Source organism: Heterodontus francisci, chromosome 19 (genome assembly GCF_036365525.1).
Source record: "Heterodontus francisci isolate sHetFra1 chromosome 19, sHetFra1.hap1, whole genome shotgun sequence".
In the NCBI taxonomy this organism is placed as follows: Eukaryota; Metazoa; Chordata; class Chondrichthyes; order Heterodontiformes; family Heterodontidae; genus Heterodontus; species Heterodontus francisci.
In genome coordinates, this window is record NC_090389.1 from 85,732,381 (window position 1) to 85,755,152 (window position 22,772).

At 43.8% G+C, this 22,772-nt stretch overlaps 1 protein-coding gene across 1 annotated transcript in view; it reads right to left on the reverse strand.

Moving 5' to 3' along the window:
• chchd6a (coiled-coil-helix-coiled-coil-helix domain containing 6a) overlaps positions 1 to 22,772 on the reverse strand; it is a 388,249-nt gene that overhangs the window by 357,723 nt on the left and 7,754 nt on the right. Inside the window, exons 2-3 of the mRNA XM_068052356.1 lie at positions 17,676 to 17,751; positions 14,233 to 14,299 (exon numbers count right to left, since the gene is read on the reverse strand). Of these exons, the coding sequence (XP_067908457.1) occupies positions 14,233 to 14,299; positions 17,676 to 17,751 (143 nt within the window). The remainder of the gene's footprint in view (positions 1 to 14,232; positions 14,300 to 17,675; positions 17,752 to 22,772) is intronic.

Below are 22,772 nucleotides of genomic sequence, written 5' to 3' on the forward strand. Positions count from 1 at the left end.
AGCCGCTGCCCAAATATATAGGACATTACTGCAGGAGTTCCTCAGGGTAGTGTCCTAGGCCCAACCATCTTCAGCTGCTCCATCATAAGGTCAGAAGTGGGGATGATCGTTGATGATTGCACAATGTTCAGCACAATTCACAACTCCTCAGATACTGAAGCAGCCAGTGCCCAGATACAGCACAACCTGGACAACATCCAGGCTTGGGCCGATAAGTGGGAAGTAACATTTGCATCACACAAGTGCCAGGCAATGACCACCTCAAACCCTGATGTTCAATGGCATTACCATTGCTGAATCCTCCACTATCAACATCCTGGGGGTTACCATTGACCAGAAACTGAACTGTAGCAGCCACATAAATGCTGTGGCTATAAGAGCAAGTCAGAGGCTGGGATTTCTGTGGCAAGTGACTCACCTCCTCACTGCCCAAAGCCTGTCCACCATCTGCAAAGCACAAGTCAGGAGCGTGATGGAATACTCTCCACTTGCCTGGATGGATGCAACTCCATACAACACTCAAGAAGATCGACATCATCTGGGACAAAGCAGCCCGCTTGATTGGCACCCCATCCACCATCTTCAACATTCACTCCCTTGACCACCAATGCACAGTGGCAGCAGTGTACATTAAATACAAGATGCACAGCTGCAACTCATCAAGGCTCCTTCAACAACACCTTTCAAATCCACGACCTCTACCACCTAGATGGACAAGGGCTGCAGATGCATGGGAACACCACCACCTGCAAGTTCCCCTCCAAGCCACACACCATCCTGACTTGGAATTATATCACTATTACTTCAGTGTGGCTTGGTCAAAATCATGGAACTCCCTTCCCAGCAGCACTGTTGGTATACCTACACCCCAAGGACTGCAACGGTTCAAGAAGGCAGCTCACATCCACCTTCTCAAGGGCTTAGCCAGCGACGCCCACATCCGCACACGAATTTTTTAAAAAAAGCTTCACCATAATACTCTGCAGCTCAAATGCTGTAGACACAACCCAAATTTGTAAAGACTAAATCTATAACTGCACTGCTGACTGTTTCAGTTCACGTGGATACAACATGAAAGTTTCATACCCCCATTATGCTTTGGCTTAAGACAGAGTATGTTCACTGACTGTGATTAAACAAGGTTTTACCTGGGCAAGCGATGCTCCTACGTGTACAATTCAAAGAACAATACTGTCGTTCTAAACAAGACTCGCCTCATTTGGGGTTAAGTGACTCGTGCTCATGCAAACAGTTCCACGGTCTGTGCTAACTTCAGAACTATCATGCCCACCAAGGCTGTCAGGCACAGGATTTGTGTGATGCTGCAACGACCCAGGATTTAAAACAGAGTTGTAAAATGGTGTAAAAAAAAGTGTCAAAAGTAAGTGAAATGTCTTATATTTTATGGCGGGGGGGGTCGGGGGGACGAGGAAGAAGGGCAGGGAGCAAAGAACTGGTGGATACAAGCTGCACTACTCTTTTGCAAATGCAGATTAGCGGTGTTGTACGCATCTTAGTTTGATCAGTCCTATGAGGTGAGGGAGAATGAGGTAGAGAACACAAAAACACATGTCGGCATGTGCATACGAACTAAATTAAGCCAATGAAAATATTGTTAAACTTTAAAACTGGTGCCTGAGCAGGAGAAAGATCTGGGAGTTGTAGCCCGTAAGTTACTGAGATCCACAACCAGTGCCACAAAAATGCTGCAGAGGTGAATAGGGCGTTAGAAGGTCTCACGAAGACAATTAAATACTAGAAGCACAATCCTTTCTTTCGACAAAGTTTTGGTCCATACAGACCTAGAATATTGTGTTCACTTCTACTTCCCTCATGTGGGAGGGGATATAGAGAGGCCTCTTGATTGAACTTGATTAAGGGCTATTACAAAAGTACTTACTTGCATGTTTTGTTAAATTTTGAGGACTTGTATTTTAAAAACTGAAAAGAGGAGTCCATAGATGCTGGACTTTGTTTTTGTTTTTTAAAAAAAAGAGGTAATCGGAAGGTCTTTTGGACTTGATTTGTAAACAGACCTTACTAGAAGTCAGCTGTCCTCAGATAATTACCCAGCAGGAGTTTTTTTGACTTGGAGGAGATTTATTTATTTATTTTTTTTATTTAGAGATACAGCACTGAAACAGGCCCTTCGGCCCACCGAGTCTGTGCCGACCAACAACCACCCATTTATACTAACCCTACAGTAATCCCATATTCCCTATCACCTACCTACACTAGGGGCAATTTATAATGGCCAATTTACCTATCAACCTGCAAGTCTTTGGCTGTGGGAGGAAACCGGAGCACCCGGCGGAAACCCACGCAGTCACAGGGAGAACTTGCAAACTCCGCACAGGCAGTACCCAGAATCGAACCCGGGTCCCTGGAGCTGTGAGGCTGCGGTGCTAGCCACTGCGCCGCCCTTATGTTTACAGAGAAGTGACAGGTCATGATTTACAGGGTAGGAGGCTTGACTCTTGTGCCCTTGTTTTTGGTTTCACTTGGACAGTCAGTTGGAGTTTTGAAAATCAACCTGAAGGACAAAACCCCAGCTCAGCCTGTTCCATCTCTTTGAAAAGCCTGCCAGTTTTCCCATCTCTTTGAGAAGCTCTTAGAAGCAAGTTTAAGAACTAGAGAAATTGATGCTACATTCGGCCCAAAAGGTCTGCTTGAATCCCCTGTTGCGGCATTTCTCTCGAGATGCTCGAAAAACGTGCCGGATAAATCCTCGACACTGCCTGAATGAATTGCTCCAGAGAAAGATGCCAGTGACAGCCATCTACGCATATCTGGGATGCCAAACCAAAAAAAGAGATATGACATCTTTCCAAATTTTCTCTTTTTTCTTCAAGAATTAGCGAGTATTTGGCCAAAGTATTCTTTTACTTTTTTTTGTAATAGAGCTCACTTTCTGATTTTCTTTTTTCTGCTGATTTTTATCTTTCTCTAATATTTAAGTCTATGTGCTGAGAAGGGCAGCGGGAGATAAAAACCGGCGGCAGAGAGCCCCTTCTACCTGTTTCTACCTGTCAGAGCCAAGGTATGACGTCACAGGAAAACAGGTAGGTGATTGGTGGGTATGTCTTCCGTGTCTCTTTTTGGCCAAGCGATTTATATCAAGAGATATTATTACAGCTGAAGATTAGTTAAGACACTCACTTTTAAAATACATAACATCCAAATTAATTAATTAAATAGAATAGAGATGGCTGCGCAGCCGATGTGTTGCAGCTGTAGTATGTGGGAGCTGGTGGACGCCAGTGCGATCCACAGTGGCCATATCTGCAGCAAGTGTTGGCTGCTCGAGGACCTCCGGCTCAGAGTTGATGAGCTGGAGTCCGAGCTGCGGACATTGCGACACATCAGCGAGGGGAGGAGTTACCTGGACGCTGTTTCAAGACACAGTCACACCCAATAGATTAATTACATCAAATTTGGACCGTGGTCAGGGACAGGAGGGTGTAACTGCAAGCGAAGTAGGTATGGGGATCCAGAATTTAGCTTTGGAGGAGCCTCAGCCAGTGCCCTTATCCAACAGATACGATGTTCTTGCTCCCGGTGTGGACAAGGGCACAGACTGCAGGGAGGATGAGCGAACTGACCACAGCACCATGGTTCAGAGAGCCATTCAAGTGTGGAGGAGAAAAAAAGAAATGTAGTCGTAATAGGGGATAGCATAGTTAGGGGAATAGATACTGTTCTCTGCAGCAAAGACATGGAGTCCCAAAGGTTGTCTACCTGGTGCCAAGGTTAAGGACATCTCTTCTGGGCTGGAGAGCAACTTGGAGTGGGAGGGGAAGGATCCAGTTGTCATGGTCCACGTAGGTACCAACGACATAGATAGGACTAGGAAAGAGGTTCTGCTGAGGGACTATGAGCAGCTCAGGGCTAAATTAAAAAGCAGAACAACAAAGATAATAATCTCCAGATTACTACCTGAACCACGTGCAAATTGGCATAGGGTAAATAAGATTAGAGAGGTTAACGCGTGGCTCAAAGACTGGTGTGGGAGAAATGAGTTCCGATTCATGGGGCACTGGCACCAGTACTGGGGAAGGAGAGCGCTGTTCCATCGGGACGGGCTTCATTTGAACCGTGCTGGGACCAGTGTCCTGGCGAATCATATAACTAGGGTTGCAGATAGGATTTTAAACTAATTAGTGGGGTGGGGGGGGAAGGATTCAATTAAAGGGAAGTTTAAAAAATCAAAAAGAAACGAGAGAGCAAAGGTGCAGGGTAGTGAAGAGGCGAACAGTATTCAAAGTGTGACAGGAAGGGGCAGAAAATATAAGCAGAAGATTGCAGCAGAAATTAGAACCAGAATGAGTAATAATGGTAAAAAGTCAAAGCTTAAGGCTCTTTATCTGAATGCACACAGCATTTGTAACTAGATGAGTTGACGGCACAAATAAAAATAAATGAATATGACTTGATAGCTATTACAGAGATGTGGTTGCAGGGTGACCAAGACAAGGAACTCAACATTCAAGGGTATTCGACATTCTGGAAAAACAGACAAAAAGGAAAAGGAGGTGGGGTAGCTTTGTTAATAAAGGAAGATATCAGTGCGGTAGGGAGTAGTGATATAGGTGCAATAGATCGTGATGTGCAATCAGTTTGGGTGTAAATAATGAACAGCAAGGGGAAGAAGTCACAGGTGGGAGTCGTCTATAGGCCCCCGAAGAGTTGCCTCACTGTAGGACAAAGTATAAATCGGGAAATAACGGAGGCGTGTAAGAAGGCGCTACCATTGTCATGGGTGATTTTAATCTGCATATTGACCGGACAAATCAGATTGGCAGAGGTAACATGGAAGACGAAATTGTAGAGTGCATCAGGGATTGTTACTTAGAGCAATACGTTGCAGAACCTAACTGGGAACAGGCTATTTTAGATCTAGTAATGAGGTAGGATTAATAAGAGATATCATAGTTAAGGATCCTCTAGGGGGTAGCGAGCACAACAAGGTAGAATTTTAAATTCAGTTTGAGGACGAGCAACTCTGGTCTCAAACCAGTGTCCTCAATTTAAACAAGGGCAATTACAGAGGTACGAAGAAAGAGTTGTCTAAAGTGGGCTGGAAAGACAGACTAAAGGGAAGGTCAGTGGATGAGGAGTGGCAGACATTTAAGCAGATATTTCATAGCGCTCAGCAAAAATTTATCCCGGTCAAATAGGACTCAATGAGGAGGATGAACCACCCATGGTTAACAAAGGCAGCCAATCAAAAACTAAGGCATACAAAGCAGGGAAAACTAGTGGTAAGCCAGAGGATTGGGAATTTTTTTTTTAGGAACCAGCAGCGGATGACTAAAAAGCTAATAGAGAAATTTGATTATGAAAGTGAATTGGCAAGAAATATAAAAACAAACAGCAAGAGCTTCTACAGGTATATAAAAAGAGAGTAGCTGAAGTGAGCGTGGGACCCTTGGAGGATGAGACTGGAGAATTGATAATGGTGAACAGGGAAATGGCAGAAAAATTAAACCAATATTTTGCATCGGTCTTCACGGTGGAGGACACTATAAACATCCCACAGATATCAGATAAGCAAGAAGTTAATGGGAGGAAAGATCTTGTAACAGTCTCTATCACGAGGGACAAAGTATTTGACAAACTAATGGGACTAAAGGCAGGCAAGTCACCAGGACCTGATGGCCTACCTCCAAGGGTTTTAAAGCAAGTGGCTGCAGAGATAGTGGAGGCCTTGGTCGAAATATTCCAGAACTCACTGGATTCCGGGAGGGTCCCAGCGGATTGGAAAACCGCTAATTTGACGCCCCTGTTCAAGAAGGGAGGGAGACAAAAAGCAGGAAATTATAGGCCAGTCAGCCTAACATCGGTCGTTGGGAAAATACTAGAGTCCATTATTAAGGAAGAAATAGCAGGACATTTAGAAAAGCTTAACTCAATCAAACAGAGTCAACATGGTTGTGTGAAAGGGAAATCTTGTTTGACAAATTTGCTAGAGTTCTTTGAGGATATAACAAGCAGAGTTGATAAAGGGGAACCGGTAGATGCAGTGTATTTGGTTTTCCAGAAAGCATTCGATAAGGTGCCACATAAAAGACTATTGCACAAGATAGGAGCTCATGGTATTGGGGGTAATGTATTAGCATGGATTGAAGATTGGTTAACACACAGAAGACAGAGTTGGGATTAATGGGTCTTTTTCAGGCTGGAAAGATGGAACTAGTGGCATGCCACAAGGATCAGTCCTAGGGCCTCAATTATTTACTATCTATATTGATGACTTGGGGGGGGGGGGGGGGGGTCAGAGTGTAATATATCCAAATTTGCTGACAGTACAAGAATAGGTGGGAGGGCATGTTGTGATGTGGACATAAGGAATCTGCAAAAGCAGATAAAGATAGGTTGAGTGAGTGGGCAAAAACTTGGCAGATGGAAATGTAGGAAAGTGTGAGGTCATGCACTTCGGTAGAAAGAATGAAAAGGAAGACTATTATTTAAATGGAGAGAGACTCCAAAAAATTGCAGCACAGAGGGATCTAGGTGTTCTTGTACATGAAGCACAAAAAGTTAGCATGAAGGTACAGTAAATAATTAAGAAGGCAAATGGAATTTTGGCCTTTATTGCTTGGGGGTTGGAGTTTAAAAATAGGAAAGTCTTGTTACAACTGTACAGGGTATTGGTGAGGCTGCACCTGGAGTAACGTGTACAGTTTTAGCCCCCGTACTTAAGAAAGGATATACTGGCAGTATAAAAGAGATTCACTAGACTGATTTCTGGGATGAAGGGGTCCAGAAGGCATTTGATAAGGTGCCACATCAAAGGTTATTGCAGAAAATAAAAGCTCATGGTGTAGGGGGTAACATATTGGCATGGATAGAAGATTGGTTAGCTAACAGGAAACACAGAAGGCATAAATGGGTAATTTTCTGGATGGCAAGATGGAATGAGTGGTGTGCCACAGGGATCTGTGCTGGGGCCTCAACTTTTTACAATTTATATAAATGACTTAGAAGGACTGAAGGTATGGTTGCTAAATTTGCTGATGACGCAAAGATAGGTAGGAAAGTAACTTGTGAAGAGGACAAAAGGAGGCTACAAAGTGATATATATATTGGTTAAGTGAGTGGGCAAAGATCTGACAAATGGAGTAGAATGTGGGAAAAGGAGAAACTGTCCACTCTGGCAGGAAGAATAAAAAAGCATATTATCTAAATAGTGAGAGATTGCAGAGCTCGGAGATGCAGAGGGATCTGGGTGTCCTAGTGCATGAATCACAAAAGGTTAGTATGCAGGTACAGCACTTGATTAAGAAAGCTAATAGAATGTTATCATTTATCGCGAGGGGAATTGAATACAAAAGTAGGGAGGTTATGCTTCAGCTATACAGGGCATTGGCGAGATCACATCTGGAGTACTGTGTACAGTACTAGTCTCCTTATTTAAGGAAGGATGTAAATGCTTGGAGGCAGTAGAGAAGGTTTATTAGACTAATACCTGGAATGGGCAGGCTGTCTAATGAGGAAAGATTGGACAGGCTAGGCACGTGTCCGCTGGAATTTAGAAGAGTAAGAGGCGTCTTCATTGAAACATACAAGATCCTGAGGGGTCTTGACAGGGTAGATGTGGAAAGGATGTTTCCCCTTGTGGCAGAATCTAGAACTAGGGGTCACTGTTTAAGACAGAGATGAGGAGAAATTTTTTCTCAGAGGATCATGAGTCTTTGAATTCTCTTCCTCAAAAGGCAGTGGAAGCAGAGTCTTTGAATATTTTTAAGGCAGAGGTAGATAGATTCTTGATAACGAAGGGGGTGGAAGGTTATCGGGGGTAGGTGGGAATGTGGAGTAATCAGTTCAGCCATGAACTTATTGAATGGCGGAGCAGGCTCGAGGTGTCGAATGACCTACTCCTGCTCCTAATTCGTATGTTCGTACTTATCAAGAACAGCTAAACAGGTTAGGCCTGTTAGGAGTGATCATATTGAAACGTACAAAATTCTGAAGGGGCTTGACAGGGTAGATGTTGAGAAAATGTTTCCACTAGTGGGGGAATCTCGAACTAGGGGACATAGTTACAGAATAAGGGGACACGCATTTAAAACTGAGATGAAAAGGAAGTTCTCTCTGAGGGTAGTGAATGTCTGGAAATCTCTACCCCAGAGAATTGTGGAGGCTAGATCACTGAAAATATTTAAAGAGGAGGTAGATAGATTTTTGAAATATTGGTGAATTGAGGGCTATGAGGAGCTGACACGAAAGAGGAGTTGAGGTCTGGGCAGATCAACCATGATCTTATTGAATGGTGGGGCAGGCTTGAGGGGCTGAATGGCCTACTCCTGCTCCTATTTCTTATATTCTTATGTTCTAAAGAGAAAATCTCTATTTTTCAGTTAACTGGTGTGTGTCTGTGAGGGGCTAAGGTAAAAGGGAACTTTCATATTTCAATCTGTGTGTTAATGCTTTGCTTCGTTACTGGATAATTCTTGTTTTATAATAAACTGATAATTTTGTTGTTTATTAAAGAAACCGGCTTGCTGCATTTTATTCTGGGATAAAAATAGTTTACTATTAACCATATTGGTTAATTTAAAAATATAGGTTATGACCTGTGGTAAACTGGAACTAGAAAAAAAAAGTGCACTCCTCCCACCTCTGTCATAACAGGGCACTTAAACTAACATAAGCTTAAAAAACAGGGCTTTTTAATTTAGTAAAGCATAGATTTTGCAGGGTTTTAACTGAGATCTTTAAAGAGGTTAGATTTGGCTCACGTGGATAGATGATTTCAACTTGGTAAGCAGTCACCTTAAGCTCCAAAGAGAGCACAGCTCCGCAGTTGCAACAGATTACATTTCATGTATTACACGGCATAATATTCCAATTGTCCAGACTGGCCAAGAGAGTGTGTGAAAATGGCGTACTGACACGGAACACAATAGTCCAAGTGTATCAAGCCTGTGTCCTCAGTACCTTGCTCTATGGCAGTGAGGCCTGGACAACGTACGTCAGCCAAGAGCGACGTCTCAATTCATTCCATCTTCGCTGCCTCCGGAGAATACTTGGCATCAGGTGGCAGGACCGTATCTCCAACACAGAAGTCCTCGAGGCGGCCAACAACCCCAGCTTATACACCCTACTGAGTCAGCGACGCTTGAGATGGCTTGGCCATGTGAGCCGCATGGAAGATGGCAGGATCCCCAAAGACACATTGTACAGCGAGCTCACCACTGGTATCAGACCCATCGGCCGTCCATGTCTCCGCTTTAAAGAAGTCTGCAAACGCGACATGAAGTCCTGTGACATTGATCACAAGTCGCGGGAGTCAGTTGCCAGCGTTCGCCAGAGCTGGCGGACAGCCATAAAGGCGGGGCTAAAGTGTGGCGAGTCGAAGAGACTTAGCAGTTGGCAGGAAAAAAGACAGAGGCGCAAGGGAAGAGCCAACTGTGTAACAGCCCCGACAATCAAATTTTTCTGCAGCACCTGTGGAAGAGCCTGTCACTCTAGAATTGGCCTTTATAGCCACTCCAGGCGCTGCTCCACTCACCACTGACCACCTCCAGGCGCTTACCCATTGTCTCGCGAGATAAGGAGGCCAAAGAAAGAAGATTCCAATTGTTGCAAGACAGTACATCACCCAATTTACTATTAACAATGCCAGGCCTGCATCCCAAGCAGTTAGAAACATAAGAGCTTGAAACAGAGTGAAATAAGTCAGCATGTGAAAGAGGGGTCAAATTGAGATTTATGATGAGGCCCTCCATCAGAACCCTAGTTCTGATATTTGAGAGATTCTCTTCATCTGAAACATTAATCGCTCTTTCAGATGCTAACAAACCTGCTGTGTATTTCCAGCCTTTTGTGATTTCATTTCACATGTCCCGACTCGCAGATTTTCTCTTTGTTTCTTGAGGTTAGAAAAGTAATAGAATGCGCATTAGAAGAAAAGAATTTGATTACCTTGGAGGGGATAAAATGCTTGGAACCTACTTCTCTGGCAAAGCCGCTGTTCATTGCACATTATTATAACAAGGAGAATTGGAAATTAAATTGCTATGAGGTACGTATTAAGGAATAACAAATACATTAGAACAAAAGCACGCACAGGAACTGAATTTTTACTTTGTTTCTCCTAATGAGCAATTGCTGCAGCCCTCAAGGGGAAAAGACAGAACAGGAACAAAACAGGCAGTGCTGTAAAATCAAAGTCACGGGCAGTCAGCAGTGAAATTAAATAATTACACACAACTAAACTCAGGCAGTTACTGGCAGATCTCACTATTAGACACTAAAGCAAAACAAAAACACAAAAAAAAATAGAATTCTGCCTCTTTCCCCTTTCTCAGTTTCTTTCAGAGGGACCTGGTGTTCTTTTGCCAGGTACCCATTCTTCAGACAATACTTGGCAGCGAGTGTTGGTGAACTATTTGACCGTGAGGACCAGCCCGGGCAAGCCTGTTCCTGTCCTCATCCAACAGCTATGACATCCTCTGGGGACTCAAGTGCTTCCCAACAGGGGTCACCGTGATAGCAATCAGGACTGGGAGCCTTTGCTGATGCTCCTGACACCCATCTCCAGTCCAGAAGCGTCGAGATGAATTGTAGCACCTCCAAAAAAACTGAACACAGACCAACAATCAAATCAGAGATGTTACGATAGCTGCACATTTGCAATAAACTTTGACCTAACGGGTTATTTGCAAGCCTGAAATCTCTGCGAGTTAGCATAGCTAACAGCTGTATCATCCTTCAGCCATCTTTGCATTGCAATAGTGTCCATGTCTCCGTTATAAAGACGTCTGCAAACGCGACATGAAATCGTGTGACATTGATCACAAGTCGTGGGAGTCAGTTGCCAGCATTCGCCAGAGCTGGCGGGCAGCCATAAAGACAGGGCTAAATTGTGGCGAGTCGAAGAGACTTAGTAGTTGGCAGGAAAAAAGACAGAGGCGCAAGGGGAGAGCCAACTGTGCAACAGCCCCAACAAACAAATTTCTCTGCAGCACCTGTGGAAGAGCCTGTCACTCCAGAATTGGCCTTTATAGCCACTCCAGGCGCTGCTTCACAAACCACTGACCACCTCCAGGCGCTTATCCATTGTCTCTCGAGATAAGGAGGCCCAAAAGAAGAAGAAGAAGTGTAAAATACAATGAAAATGTTAACAGCCCTGATATGACCACCATTTTGCAAATACCAAAATTGCACCTTCCTTCACCTTTTGCATTAGCTGAGAAATCCTAATAATGACAGATTTTGTCCCATCATAATTTTCAAGGTTAGAGGATATTAATGTAACTGTTTCTATTCCAAGCACCACTTATCAGCAATGAGCGCCAACAGTTCAGATAAAATGCACTGAGATGCAGTGTAAAACTCCACACACACAGTTCAAACCTCAGCCTTAAACCCAGATGAGCACTGTCCACTGAATCAGTATGACATTTTACCACAGCCCGCCACCTCTCAAAGGGAAGCTGCCAATTTAGCGCAACCTCTCAGTCACTAGCCTTTGGTGCTGCTTCTCCTAGCTGCATGTGTGCGCCCAACAGTAGCACCCTGAGCAATTACATAAATTCTCGCGGTGACATAGGAACAGGGGACTAGGCCATTCAGCCCATCAAGCCTGCTCTGCCATTCAATATGATGATGGCTGATCATCCATTTCTATGCCTTTTTCCACACACTATCCCCATATCCCTTTGTCATTGGTATTTAGAAATCTGTCAATCTCTACTTTAAACATGCTCAATTACTGAGCTTCCACAGCCCTCTGGAGTAGAGAATTCCAAAGATTCACAACTCTCTGAGTAAAGAAATTTCTACTCATCTCTGTCCCAAGTGGTTTCCCCCTTATTTTGAAATTGTGACCCCTGGTTCTAGACTCCGCAACCAGGGGAAACAGCTTACCTTTATCTACCCTGTCTATCCCTTAAGTATTTTGTAGGTTTCAATGAGATCACCTCTCATTCTTCAAAACTCTAGAAAATACAGGCCCAGTTTCTTCAATCTCTTTTCATAGAACAGTCCCACCATCCCAGGAATAAGTCTGGTGAACCTTCGTTGCACTCCCTCCATGGCAATAATATCCTTCCTAAGGTAAGGGGACCAAAACTGCACACAGGTGCAGTCTAACCAAGGTTCTATACAATTGAAACAAGACTTCCCTACTCCTGTACTCAAATCCTCTTGCGATAAAGGCTAACATACCATTAGACTTCTCACTTGCTTGCTGCACCAGCTGGTTAGCTTTCAGTGACTTATTCACGAGGACAACCAGGTCCCTTCATATATCTTGTTATGACCAAGGCGGGAGTAATACACTGTTAATTCAGTCCCACTACTCCACAGGTGATAGCATATCAAATAAAGTTTCCCACCTACTGGAAAATAGCCAAATTAAACACTCTATTTGTCCCCCAGAATAAAGCACACCAAACCAGGTTTCTTTAAACAAAAGGAAAATTAACTATTCATTAATAAACTAAATCTTAAACAATAATGAGATAAATCTACATATGAAAAGATGTTATAACTCCTTATTCTTCCTAACCTTCCTGCACACACACATAACTTCAAAAACTGGTTAACCGGGGAAAAAGACTTTTCGCTTGACAACTGTTTCTTAGGAATAATAAAGTAACTGGGTTGTAACGTCCTGGTAGGATATTTCTGGATCGGTGAGATGTCCCAGAGTCGAATAGTCAGATGCCACTCGAAGTCTCTCCAGGCGAGGTTGATGAACAGACTGACGGGTAGGCGTTCACGGCACTTTGTCTGCAGCAGGCGTCACACAGATCTTTCAGCAAAGGGTGTAGCAACAGTTCTGCCTGAGTTTTGAAATAGCAGACTAGCAATAGAAGCTTTTCTTGAGCTTTCAGGATCTCTCAGAACATAAGAGGCAACAAGAATCACTCCTGAGGCAGACATTTTTCAGAGACTGGAGGCAATAGGAATCGGCTACCTTTAAAATGCAGGACTCCCTCTCTGCAAAGCAGCCTTCCTCCACAGAGAGCAGCAACTCTTCTTTTCCTGAGTCTTTTCTTCTCTCCAGGTAGACCACAGCCACACCACAACTGTAGGAATTCTTTTTCCAAGAAAGGCAAATCATCTTTTTAGAGAGTAGGTCTTTCTTCCTCTGGTCTGCAAACACAGGTCCCAGCCAGCTCATTGTCAGCTGCTTTCAGCTCCGTGGTCTTTTTCACACTGTAAAACTGAACCTGAAACTCTAACAATCAAGTCACGTGGCAGTCATAAATCATCTGGTCATTTCCCTGTTGAGTTGCTTGGAAACAAGTGCCTTGCAGTCCGCACTCAGTTCAAATACCAAGTTTCAGCATTCAACGTTCAATCCTTTTCTCAGTCTTTTAAAAGCACACAGAATTCTTAGCTTTCAGTAAAAAGACAGCTCTTGTGACAATCTACACTTTCTAATCTCTTACCATTTAAGAAATACTCTGCACATCTATTCCTCCTCCCAAAATGAATAACCTCACATTTTTCCACATTATATCCCATCTGCCACATTCTTGCCCACTCACTAAGTCTGCCAAATCCCCTTGAAGCCGCTTTGCATCTCCCTCACAACACACATTCCCACCTAGTTTTGTGTCATCTGTGAACTATGAAATATTACATTTGGTCCCCACATCCAAATCATTGATATATATTGTGAACAGCTGGGGCACAAGTACTGATCCTTGCGGTACCCCGTTGGTCACAGCCTGCCAACATGAGGATAACCCACTTATCCCTACTCTTTGTTTTCTGCCTGTTAACCAATCCTTAATCCATGCCAATATATTACCTGAACAAAGTGACTGCCTTTCTGCTCACCCCTTCTAATCCTTTTTCCACCTGGTGTCCATTTCTTTCCCTACACTCAATGAATTACCCTGGGATGGGTTTTTTTAAATGGAGTGTCTCCTGACAATGCAAAGTGATCGCCGACGTCATCAGTGCGTCAGAACATTTGGCAGCTTGTCAGAGAACTCCACAGCTCTTCTTCGAATAGTGCCGTGGGATCTTTTACACCAACCTGAGAGTGCAGATGAAGAGGAACTTTTGTAAATCAATGAGTTCCTCATTAGTAACATTTCTGTCTGGACGTATTATCTTCAACAATTACAAGACGATTAGAAACACTGCCATACTCTCCACAAGCAACACAACAAGAGATAAATTGTCTGACATCATAAAATTCTATCAAATTAAAGGAACAGAGGTGTGTTTCACAAAGGAAAGATCATTTCAGCAAGTATGCCTTACCTCCTATAGAGCTCCTCTTCAGTCCCGGAATACTTCAGTGTCACGGTGTCACCCACTTGATCAGGTCCTATATATGTGGAAACCAATAAACGATCTCAGTAATGACTTTCCTATTCTGCAAACTATAACAACATTGATCCTACAAAACTCAGGAGCCATCTTGTACCTGGGAACCTGCTAGAATGCTGTTGTCTTGAGACAAACAGTTTCATAATTTCATGTGGAAAAACACACATTCCAGGTACTATACTAAAAAAACCAAAATACTGCGGATGCTGGAAATCTGAAATAGAAACAAGAAATGCTGGAACCACTCAGCAGGTCTGGCAGCATCTGTGGAAAGAGAAGCAGAGTTAACGTTTCGGAAGAAGGGTCACTGACCCGAAACGTTAACTCTGCTCCTCTTTCCACAGATGCTGCCAGACCTGCTGAGTGGTTCCAGGTACTATACTACTGGACTTGGCTTTTTAAGAAGCCACATATTAATGCACTGTTCTTTTACTAATAATCTCACTTTTCACTGGTGTGACTGAGATAAAGGGGTAGGGAATTTTATTTTTTAACCCACGGAATCCCAGCAGGTAAAAAGAGGCAAGAAGGGCCAGATCCAGGAGCTAAGTGAACTTAGAGCACAGCTTGTGAGCCAGGAGGAGCAGGAGTGTATCCCCCGGCAAACCCTCACCTCAAGCTAAGCTCTTTACAGAGCATAAGATCGGACCCTGCTATAGCTGACTTCCCCAAAATCTTGCATTTACCTAACATCTTTAAGGTAGAAAAGCATCCCACATAGAAGTGTAATCAGACAATAACTGACAGCAAGCTAAAGGGTAATATTTGGAGAAGGTGATTAAAAGCTTGATGAAAGAGGCGGGTTTTAAGAAGTCTTAAAAGGAAAACAAGGTGGAGAGGTTTAGGGAGTGAATTCCAGAGTTTACGGCCTAGACAGCAGGACATAATAGCGTATTTGGAATGTGAGTTGCACGCGGACACAGTTGAAGGAACACTGATTTTTTGGAAGGCTGTTCAGCTGGAGGAGGTTACAGAGATAGGAAGGAATGAGGCCATCAAGGCATTTTAACATGAGGAGGAGAATTTTAAATGAGTTGTTCGGAGATCAGGAGCCAATGTAGGTCAGCGAGCACAAGGTGAGTGGGATATAGTAGGTGGTAAATGAGACACAACTTATGGAGGATGGTTGCCCAGCCAGGAAACAGTGGAATCCGGAGGAAGTAATGTCCGTAGGAAGGTTTTGGCAGCAAATAGGCTGAGGCAGATGCAGAGATGGGTGATGTTACAGAGGTGGAAGTAGGCAGTCTTTGTACTGGAGTGAAAATGGAGTCGGGAGCTCATCTCAGGGTCATGCCGAGCTTGCTAAACTTTTCTAGTTCAACCTTAGACAGTGGCCGGGGAGAGAGGGGAGGGTAGTGGAGGGGATGGAATCAGTGGCAAGGATGCATAGTTTGTGCCAAGGGACAAAAACGATGGCTTGTCTTCCCAATCCTACAATTTACCGAGTAAGCACAGGATGGAAAGGCAATAAAATTGGTATCAAGCCATATGGGGTTAAGATATCACGCTTGGAACATATTTCTTAAAGCATCCAATTCCAACAAGATTTTTCAACAAAAGCATGAGGTTTGCCTCTTGGCAAACCTTCCAGATGAGAAATTGTATGCGGCCTTGGCAAATCCCAGTTCAATCCACAAAGTTCAGATTTCCTGCCAGAAGTAAAGTCTATTCAGAATTCCCCAGTATTGAATCAGTCCAAACTGCCCTGAATTCAGACCCGTTAATAATTCCTGATTAAAAAGGCACAATGGTGCAAATTATTGCATAGAATGATGAGCAACAGATCGAGTTGTCTGGTTTCCAAGTTCCAGATACTGCTTGATCAAATACAATTTAATTAGTACCTAGAACAATGCTCCGTCTCCTGATTAATAAATCTGGCCTGGTCCCATAGACAATTTGCCTGCAGGCCTCCATTTTTAAATTGCATAAGCTTCCATTTTAACTTTAACCATTTCTAAACTATATAAAGATAAATTACAGAAATCTACGTTTTGTCACACCAATATCCTAATCCTCAGGGTGATAGAAGGACTGACAAAGTCATAGACTGATACAGCACAGAAGGAAACTATTCGGCCCATCATGCCTGTGACAGCTCTTTGGTCGACCTATCTAATTAATCCCATTACCCAGCTCTGTCCCAATAGCCCTATAAATGCTTTCCCCCTTCAAGTATTTATCTAATTCTCTTCCGAATGTTACTACTGAATCTGCTTCCACTACCCTTTCAGATAGTGCATTCCATATCACAATTTGCTGCGTAAAACAAATGTTTCTTCGTATCCCTACATTGCTGAAACTGCATAAAATGCATTGTGTGCTATCTGATGGGTTTATTCAATGTAGGATCTAAATACATTGTAGGTCTAATTCCGAAGCCTACTGAGAAACATTTCATTTCCTTTCCTGTTCACACAAAGCTCTTCTTTCCTTTACCCAGAGTGTTCTATTCAGAATAGTAATGTGTGCAGCTAGAAAGCCATGTTTGTGCTTCCCATCTGCTTTATCCTGTGATTTCTCTATCTTCTGATCCACAATTGCTGACCTCAATACTTCTAATATTCGACCATTATCACCTCACGTGATAAAGACTTAACATTCATATAGTGCCTTTTCACAAGGGGTCAGCCATGACTCTCGCACCTCCAAGTCAGAAGGTTGAAGGTTCAAGTCCCACTACAGAGACATGAGCACAAAACCTAGATTGACACTCCAGTGCAGTACTGAGGGACTGCTGCTCTATCAGGGGTGCTGTCTTTCAGATAAACCGAGGCCCCACCTGCCCTCTCAGGTGGACACTATTCGAAGAGAAAGGGTGTTCCCCCTGGTGTCCTGGCCAATATTTATCCCTCAACCAAAATCACGAAAATCTCATTGCTGTTTCTAGGATCTTACTGTGCACAAATTGGCTGCAGAATTTCCTACATTACAACAGTAACTACACTTCAAAAAGTAGTTCAGTGGCTTCAAAGAACTTTGAGGTGTCCTGAGGTCATGACAGGCATTATATAAATACAAGCTTTTTCTCTCATATCGCAAAGCACGTTTTATACAATGAATTACTCTGAAACCCTGAAGCAAACATGGCAGCTATTTTGTACACGGCAAAATCCCGTAAATGACATGAATGACTAGCTAATCAATCAGTGGAGCATGGTTGCGGGGGTGGTGCTAGGCATTGATTGTGGGAAGAATATTGGCCTAGAGCAAGTAGAACTTCCTACTTTTAATTTTTTCAAATCGTACAACAGGATCTTTAATTTTCTGTTGAAGCAACTGCAGTAATCCAATTAACTCTTAGAAATCATGTGATGGTACGGATGTGAAACCATCAGCTTTCACTGAAATCCTAGTGCCAACCTTTCACGTACCTGCAGAGATGAAGTCTGATGTCTTTGAAAATGGTTGGGGAAAATCCTTCATCCGCGAAACAAGGCTTTCGGAGAGCTGCGAAGAAACAAATTTAATAAAGCTGTGACATTCTTCGCGTAAATCCTTCCCTATGAACTTAGCTACTTTGGTTGGGACAAGGAAAGAGGGCATTTTGATTTGGAGTCTAAAATTAACATCTTGACAAAATCAGTACCAATTCCCCATAGCTCAGTGAATCAGGGTGTGTGTGGTGTGGTGTGCATGCGTGCACATGTGCATATATGTCATTATAGACCTACAAGATCCCCAGTTCAGTCCCTGGCTTGTGTTAAGTTATCATGCACCTCAACCAGGGTCCCCCTAAGAACACTAAAAATGTCTTCAATCATCATTGATTAAAGAAAGAAGCAAGCTTGTATTTATATTGCTTCCCATCATGCTTCTTTGAAATTTCCCAAAGCAATTCACAGTGAATTACTTCAGAGCGATTACTGTTGTTACATAGGTAAACGCACCAGCCAATATACACAAAGCAACATCTCACAAACAGCCATGAGTTGAATGGCCAGGTTATCTGCTTTGATGGTGTTAGCTGAGGGACATATGTCAGGCAGGAGAACTCGCTGCTCATATCAAAATGGTGTCAACGACCAGAACTAGCAGAACAATCAGGACAACCCTCAGTTTATCGCTTTAACTGTAAGGTGGCACCTCTGGCAATGTAGCACTCCTTCATTAATGTAAAGCAGAGGGGAGGGAGCAGCAACAGAAAGGCACCAGCAGCCCTCCAGAATCTAACCAAAGCATCCATTCTTTATCTGGCAACCTGGACCGTGAGTGCAAATGCTGATTCAAAGAACAAAGAACAGTACAGCACAGGAACAGGCCATTCGGCCCTCCAAGCCTGCGCCGATCTTGATGCCTGTCTAAACTAAAACCTTCTGCACTTCCGGGGACCGTATCCCTCTATTCCCATCCTATTCATGTATTTGTCAAGATGTCTCTTAAACGTCACTATCGTACCTGCTTCCACCACCTCCCCCGGCAGCAAGTTCCAGGCACTCACCATCCTCTGTGTAAAGAACTTGCCTCACACATCCCCTCTAAACTTTGCCCCTCGCACCTTAAACCTATGTCCCCCAGTAACTGACTCTTCCACCCTGGGAAAAAGCTTCTGACTATCCACTCTGTCCATGCCACTCATACCTTTGTAAACCTCTATCATGTCTCCCCTCCACCTCCGTCGTTCCAGTGAAAACAATCAGAGTTTATCCAACCTCTCCTCACAGCTAATGCCCTCCAGACCAGGCAACATTCTGGTAAATCTCTTCTGTACCCTCTCCAAAGCCTCCACGTCCTTCTGGTAGTGTGGCGACCAGAATTGCACGCAATATTCTAAGTGTGGCCGAACTAAGGTTCTGTACAGCTGCAACATGACTTGCCAGTTTTATACTCTATGCCCCGACCGATGAAGGTAAGCATGCCGTATGCCTTCTTGACTACCTTATCCACCTGTGTTGCCACTTTCAGTGACCTGTGGACCTGAACGCCCAGATCTCTCTGCCTGTCAATACTCCTAAGGGTTCTGCCATTTACTGTATACTTCCCACCTGTATTCGATCTTCCAAAATGGATTACCTCACATTTGTCTGGATTAAACTCCATCTGCCATTTCTCCGCCCAAGTCTCCAACCGATCTATATCCTGCTGTATCCTCTGACAATCCTCATCACTATCCACAACTCCACCAACCTTTGTGTCGTCTGCAAACTTACTAACCAGACCAGCTACATTTTCCTCCAAATCATTTATATATACTACAAACAGCAAAGGTCCCAGCACTGATCCCTGCGGAACACCACTAGTCACAGCCCTCCATTCAGAAAAGCACCCTTCCACTGCTACCCTCTGTCTTCAATGACCGAGCCAGTTCTGTATCCATCTTGCCAGCTCACCTCTGAAACCATGTGACTTCACCTTTTGTACCAGTCTGCCATGAGGGACCTTGTCAAAGGCTTTACTGAAGTCCATATAGACTACATCCACTGCCCTTCCCTCATCAATCATCTTCGTCACTTCCTCAAAAAACTCAATCATGTTAGGTGAGACACGACCTCCCCTTCACAAAACCATGCTGCCTCTCGCTAATAAGTTCATTTGTTTCCAAATGGGAGTAAATCCTGCCCCGAAGAATCCTCTCTAATAATTTCCCTACCACTGATGTAAGGCTCACCGGCCTATAATTTCCTGGATTATCCGTGCGACCCTTCTTAAACAAAGGAACAACATTGGCTATTCTCCAGTCCTCTGGGACCTCACCTGTAACCAATGAAGATACAAAGATTTCTGTCAAGGCCCCAGTAATTTCTTCCCTTGCCTCCCTCAGTATTCTGGGGTAGATCCCATCAGGCCCTGGGGACTTATCTAACTTAATGCTTTGCAAGACGCCCAACACCTCCTCCTTTTTGATAACGACATGGCCCAGACTATCTACACTCCCTTCCCTAGACTTATCATCCACCAAGTCCTTCTCTTTGGTGAATAATGATGCAAAGTACTCATTTAGTACTTTGCCCATTTCCTCTGGCTCCACACATAGATTCCCATCTCTGTCCTTGAGTGGGCCAACCCTTTCCCTGGTTACCCTCTTGCTCTTTATATACGTATAAAAAGCCTTGGGATTCTCCTTAATCCTGTTTGCCAATGACTCCCTCCACCACCGACACTCTGTGGCAGCAGTGTGTACCATCTATAAGATGCACTGCAGCAATGCACCAAGGGTCCTTCGACATCACCTTCCAAACCCACGACCTCTACCAACTAGAAGGACAAATGCAGCAAATGCATGGGAACACCACCACCTGCAAGTTCCCCTCCAAGTCACACACCATCCTGACTTGGAACTATATCACCGTTCCTTCACTGTCACTGTCAAAATCCTGGAACTCCCTTCCCAGCAGTGCTGTGGGCGTACCTACCTCACATGGACTGCAGCGGTTCAAGAAGGCAGTTCGCCATCACCTTCTCAAGGGCAATTAGGGATGGGCAATAAATGCTGGCCTAGCCAGTGACGCCCACATCCCATAAATGGATTTTTTAAAAGTTCTTTCTTTTCATCTTTAATGCCCATGGGTATGAGGGGAGTTGGGGTGGGCGGAAGGGGGAGAGGAAGAATTAGCCACAATTATTGGCAGAGCGCAGGTGCTACAATTTCTTCCAGGCTTAAAAAAAATGTGTTCTCCCTTCTAATTGGTATCCAGGGCTAGGATTCAGTTGAGAGGAGACAGAAGCAGTGCCCCAGCTCACAAAAGATGCCCAAATGAACCTGAAAGCAAGCAATACGGAAAGAGAGCTCTACAAAGTCAACACGTCCATGGGAGAATGGGCCAAGGGAAAAAGATGATGAGAAAGAAAAATTTAAAGCAACACCAAACTCAACTTGCAGGCATTTATTCAGATATCTGTAAGTTTCAAAGATTTCACCTTGAGTTTTTAAAAAGGACGTTTCTGCACGACACCCAATTCAATTAAATTCTCACTACTAGCAGTGTAGTGCAAATTTTCCCTGTCAACTGTCAAAAAACATAAGTTTTAAATAACATGAACTTCACAACGGATGATCAGATCAGAGTGATTGTGAAAGTAATAAAACAGTCTACATTCTACATTTCTGATGGATGGTATAATTGAATATCTCATTTGCTATTCAAAAAACCATCACATCAGGTTTACAACTCTTTGCTGTTTCGACCTACAAAGTTAATTCAATTCTACTTGAAAATGTCTCCTGAGAGTTCTTTTCTTCAACATGTTCACCTCCCTCCTCTCCAGCAGGTGGCAACCAGTGCTGTAGCATAGTCATGCCCAACCTTGAGCTGAGAGACTGAGTGTCAAGTGATTTGCTTGAGGTGGGGGAAATGGGGCAGGTATCACAGCTTCCCACAACAGGCATGCCATAAATAAGCACCACTGGATAGGAATCAGCAGCCTGAAACATGATTAATGGGGCTAGAGAGTGAAATTACCACATAAAATCTGAAATTGATGACCTGTTTGGGACTGAAAAAGAGGCAGCATGGGTCATATTTTATACTCACAACATATGCTCCCTTAGGTACAGAAATCTTTCCAAATAAGTGGACCCAGCAGCAATCTACCAGGATATTGCTATCAGCAGAGACAGTATTTAAATCAGCACCCCATTCCACCACCTTAAACATTCACCACCAGCACACTGTGGCTGCAGTGTGTACCATCTACAAAGTACACTACAGCGACTTGGCCACTTCTTCACAAGCACCTCCCAAACTCGCAACCTCCTCCACCTAGGACAAGGACTGCAGGTGTACAGGGACGCCACCACCTCAAAGCTCTCCTGCAAGTCACACACACCATTCCAACTTGGAAATATATCACCATTCCTTCATTGTCACTGGGTAAAAATCCTGGAACTGCCTACCTAACAGTATCGTGGGAGTACTTACACCACACAGACTGCAGTGGTTCAAGAAGACCGCTCACCACCACCTTCTCAACAGCAATTAGGGATGGGCAATGAATGTTGGCCTTGCCACATCCCGGGAATGAAACAAAAGGCAACTAACTTTTCTTTCAACTCCACATGGGATCAGATTCCAAATCAGCACCAGGAACCCAGAAATGAACAAGGCAAGAAATAGCAGCAGGAGTAGACCATGTGGTCCCTCGTGCCTGTTGCGTCATTCAATACTATTATGGCTGATCTTCAGTCTCAACTCTACTTTCGCACCCACTTCCCATATCCCTTTATTTCCTGAGACCCCAAAAATCTGTCTATCGCAGCCGTAAGTATATTCAATGATGGAGCATCCACAACCGTCTGGTGTAGACAATTCCAAAAGATTCACAACTCAGTGAAGAAATTACTCCAAGCTCAGTCCTACAATGATGGGCCACTTATCCTGAGACTCTGCCCCCGTGTTCTAGATTCCCCAGCCAGGGGAAGCTGAGGGGAGGTTGGCTGCTGTTTAAATAGCACAGCATTGAAAATTGGACTAGTGAGGAGGAAAGATCTATTTGAAATGAGAACGAAGGTATGAAGAGAAAGATATGGCCAC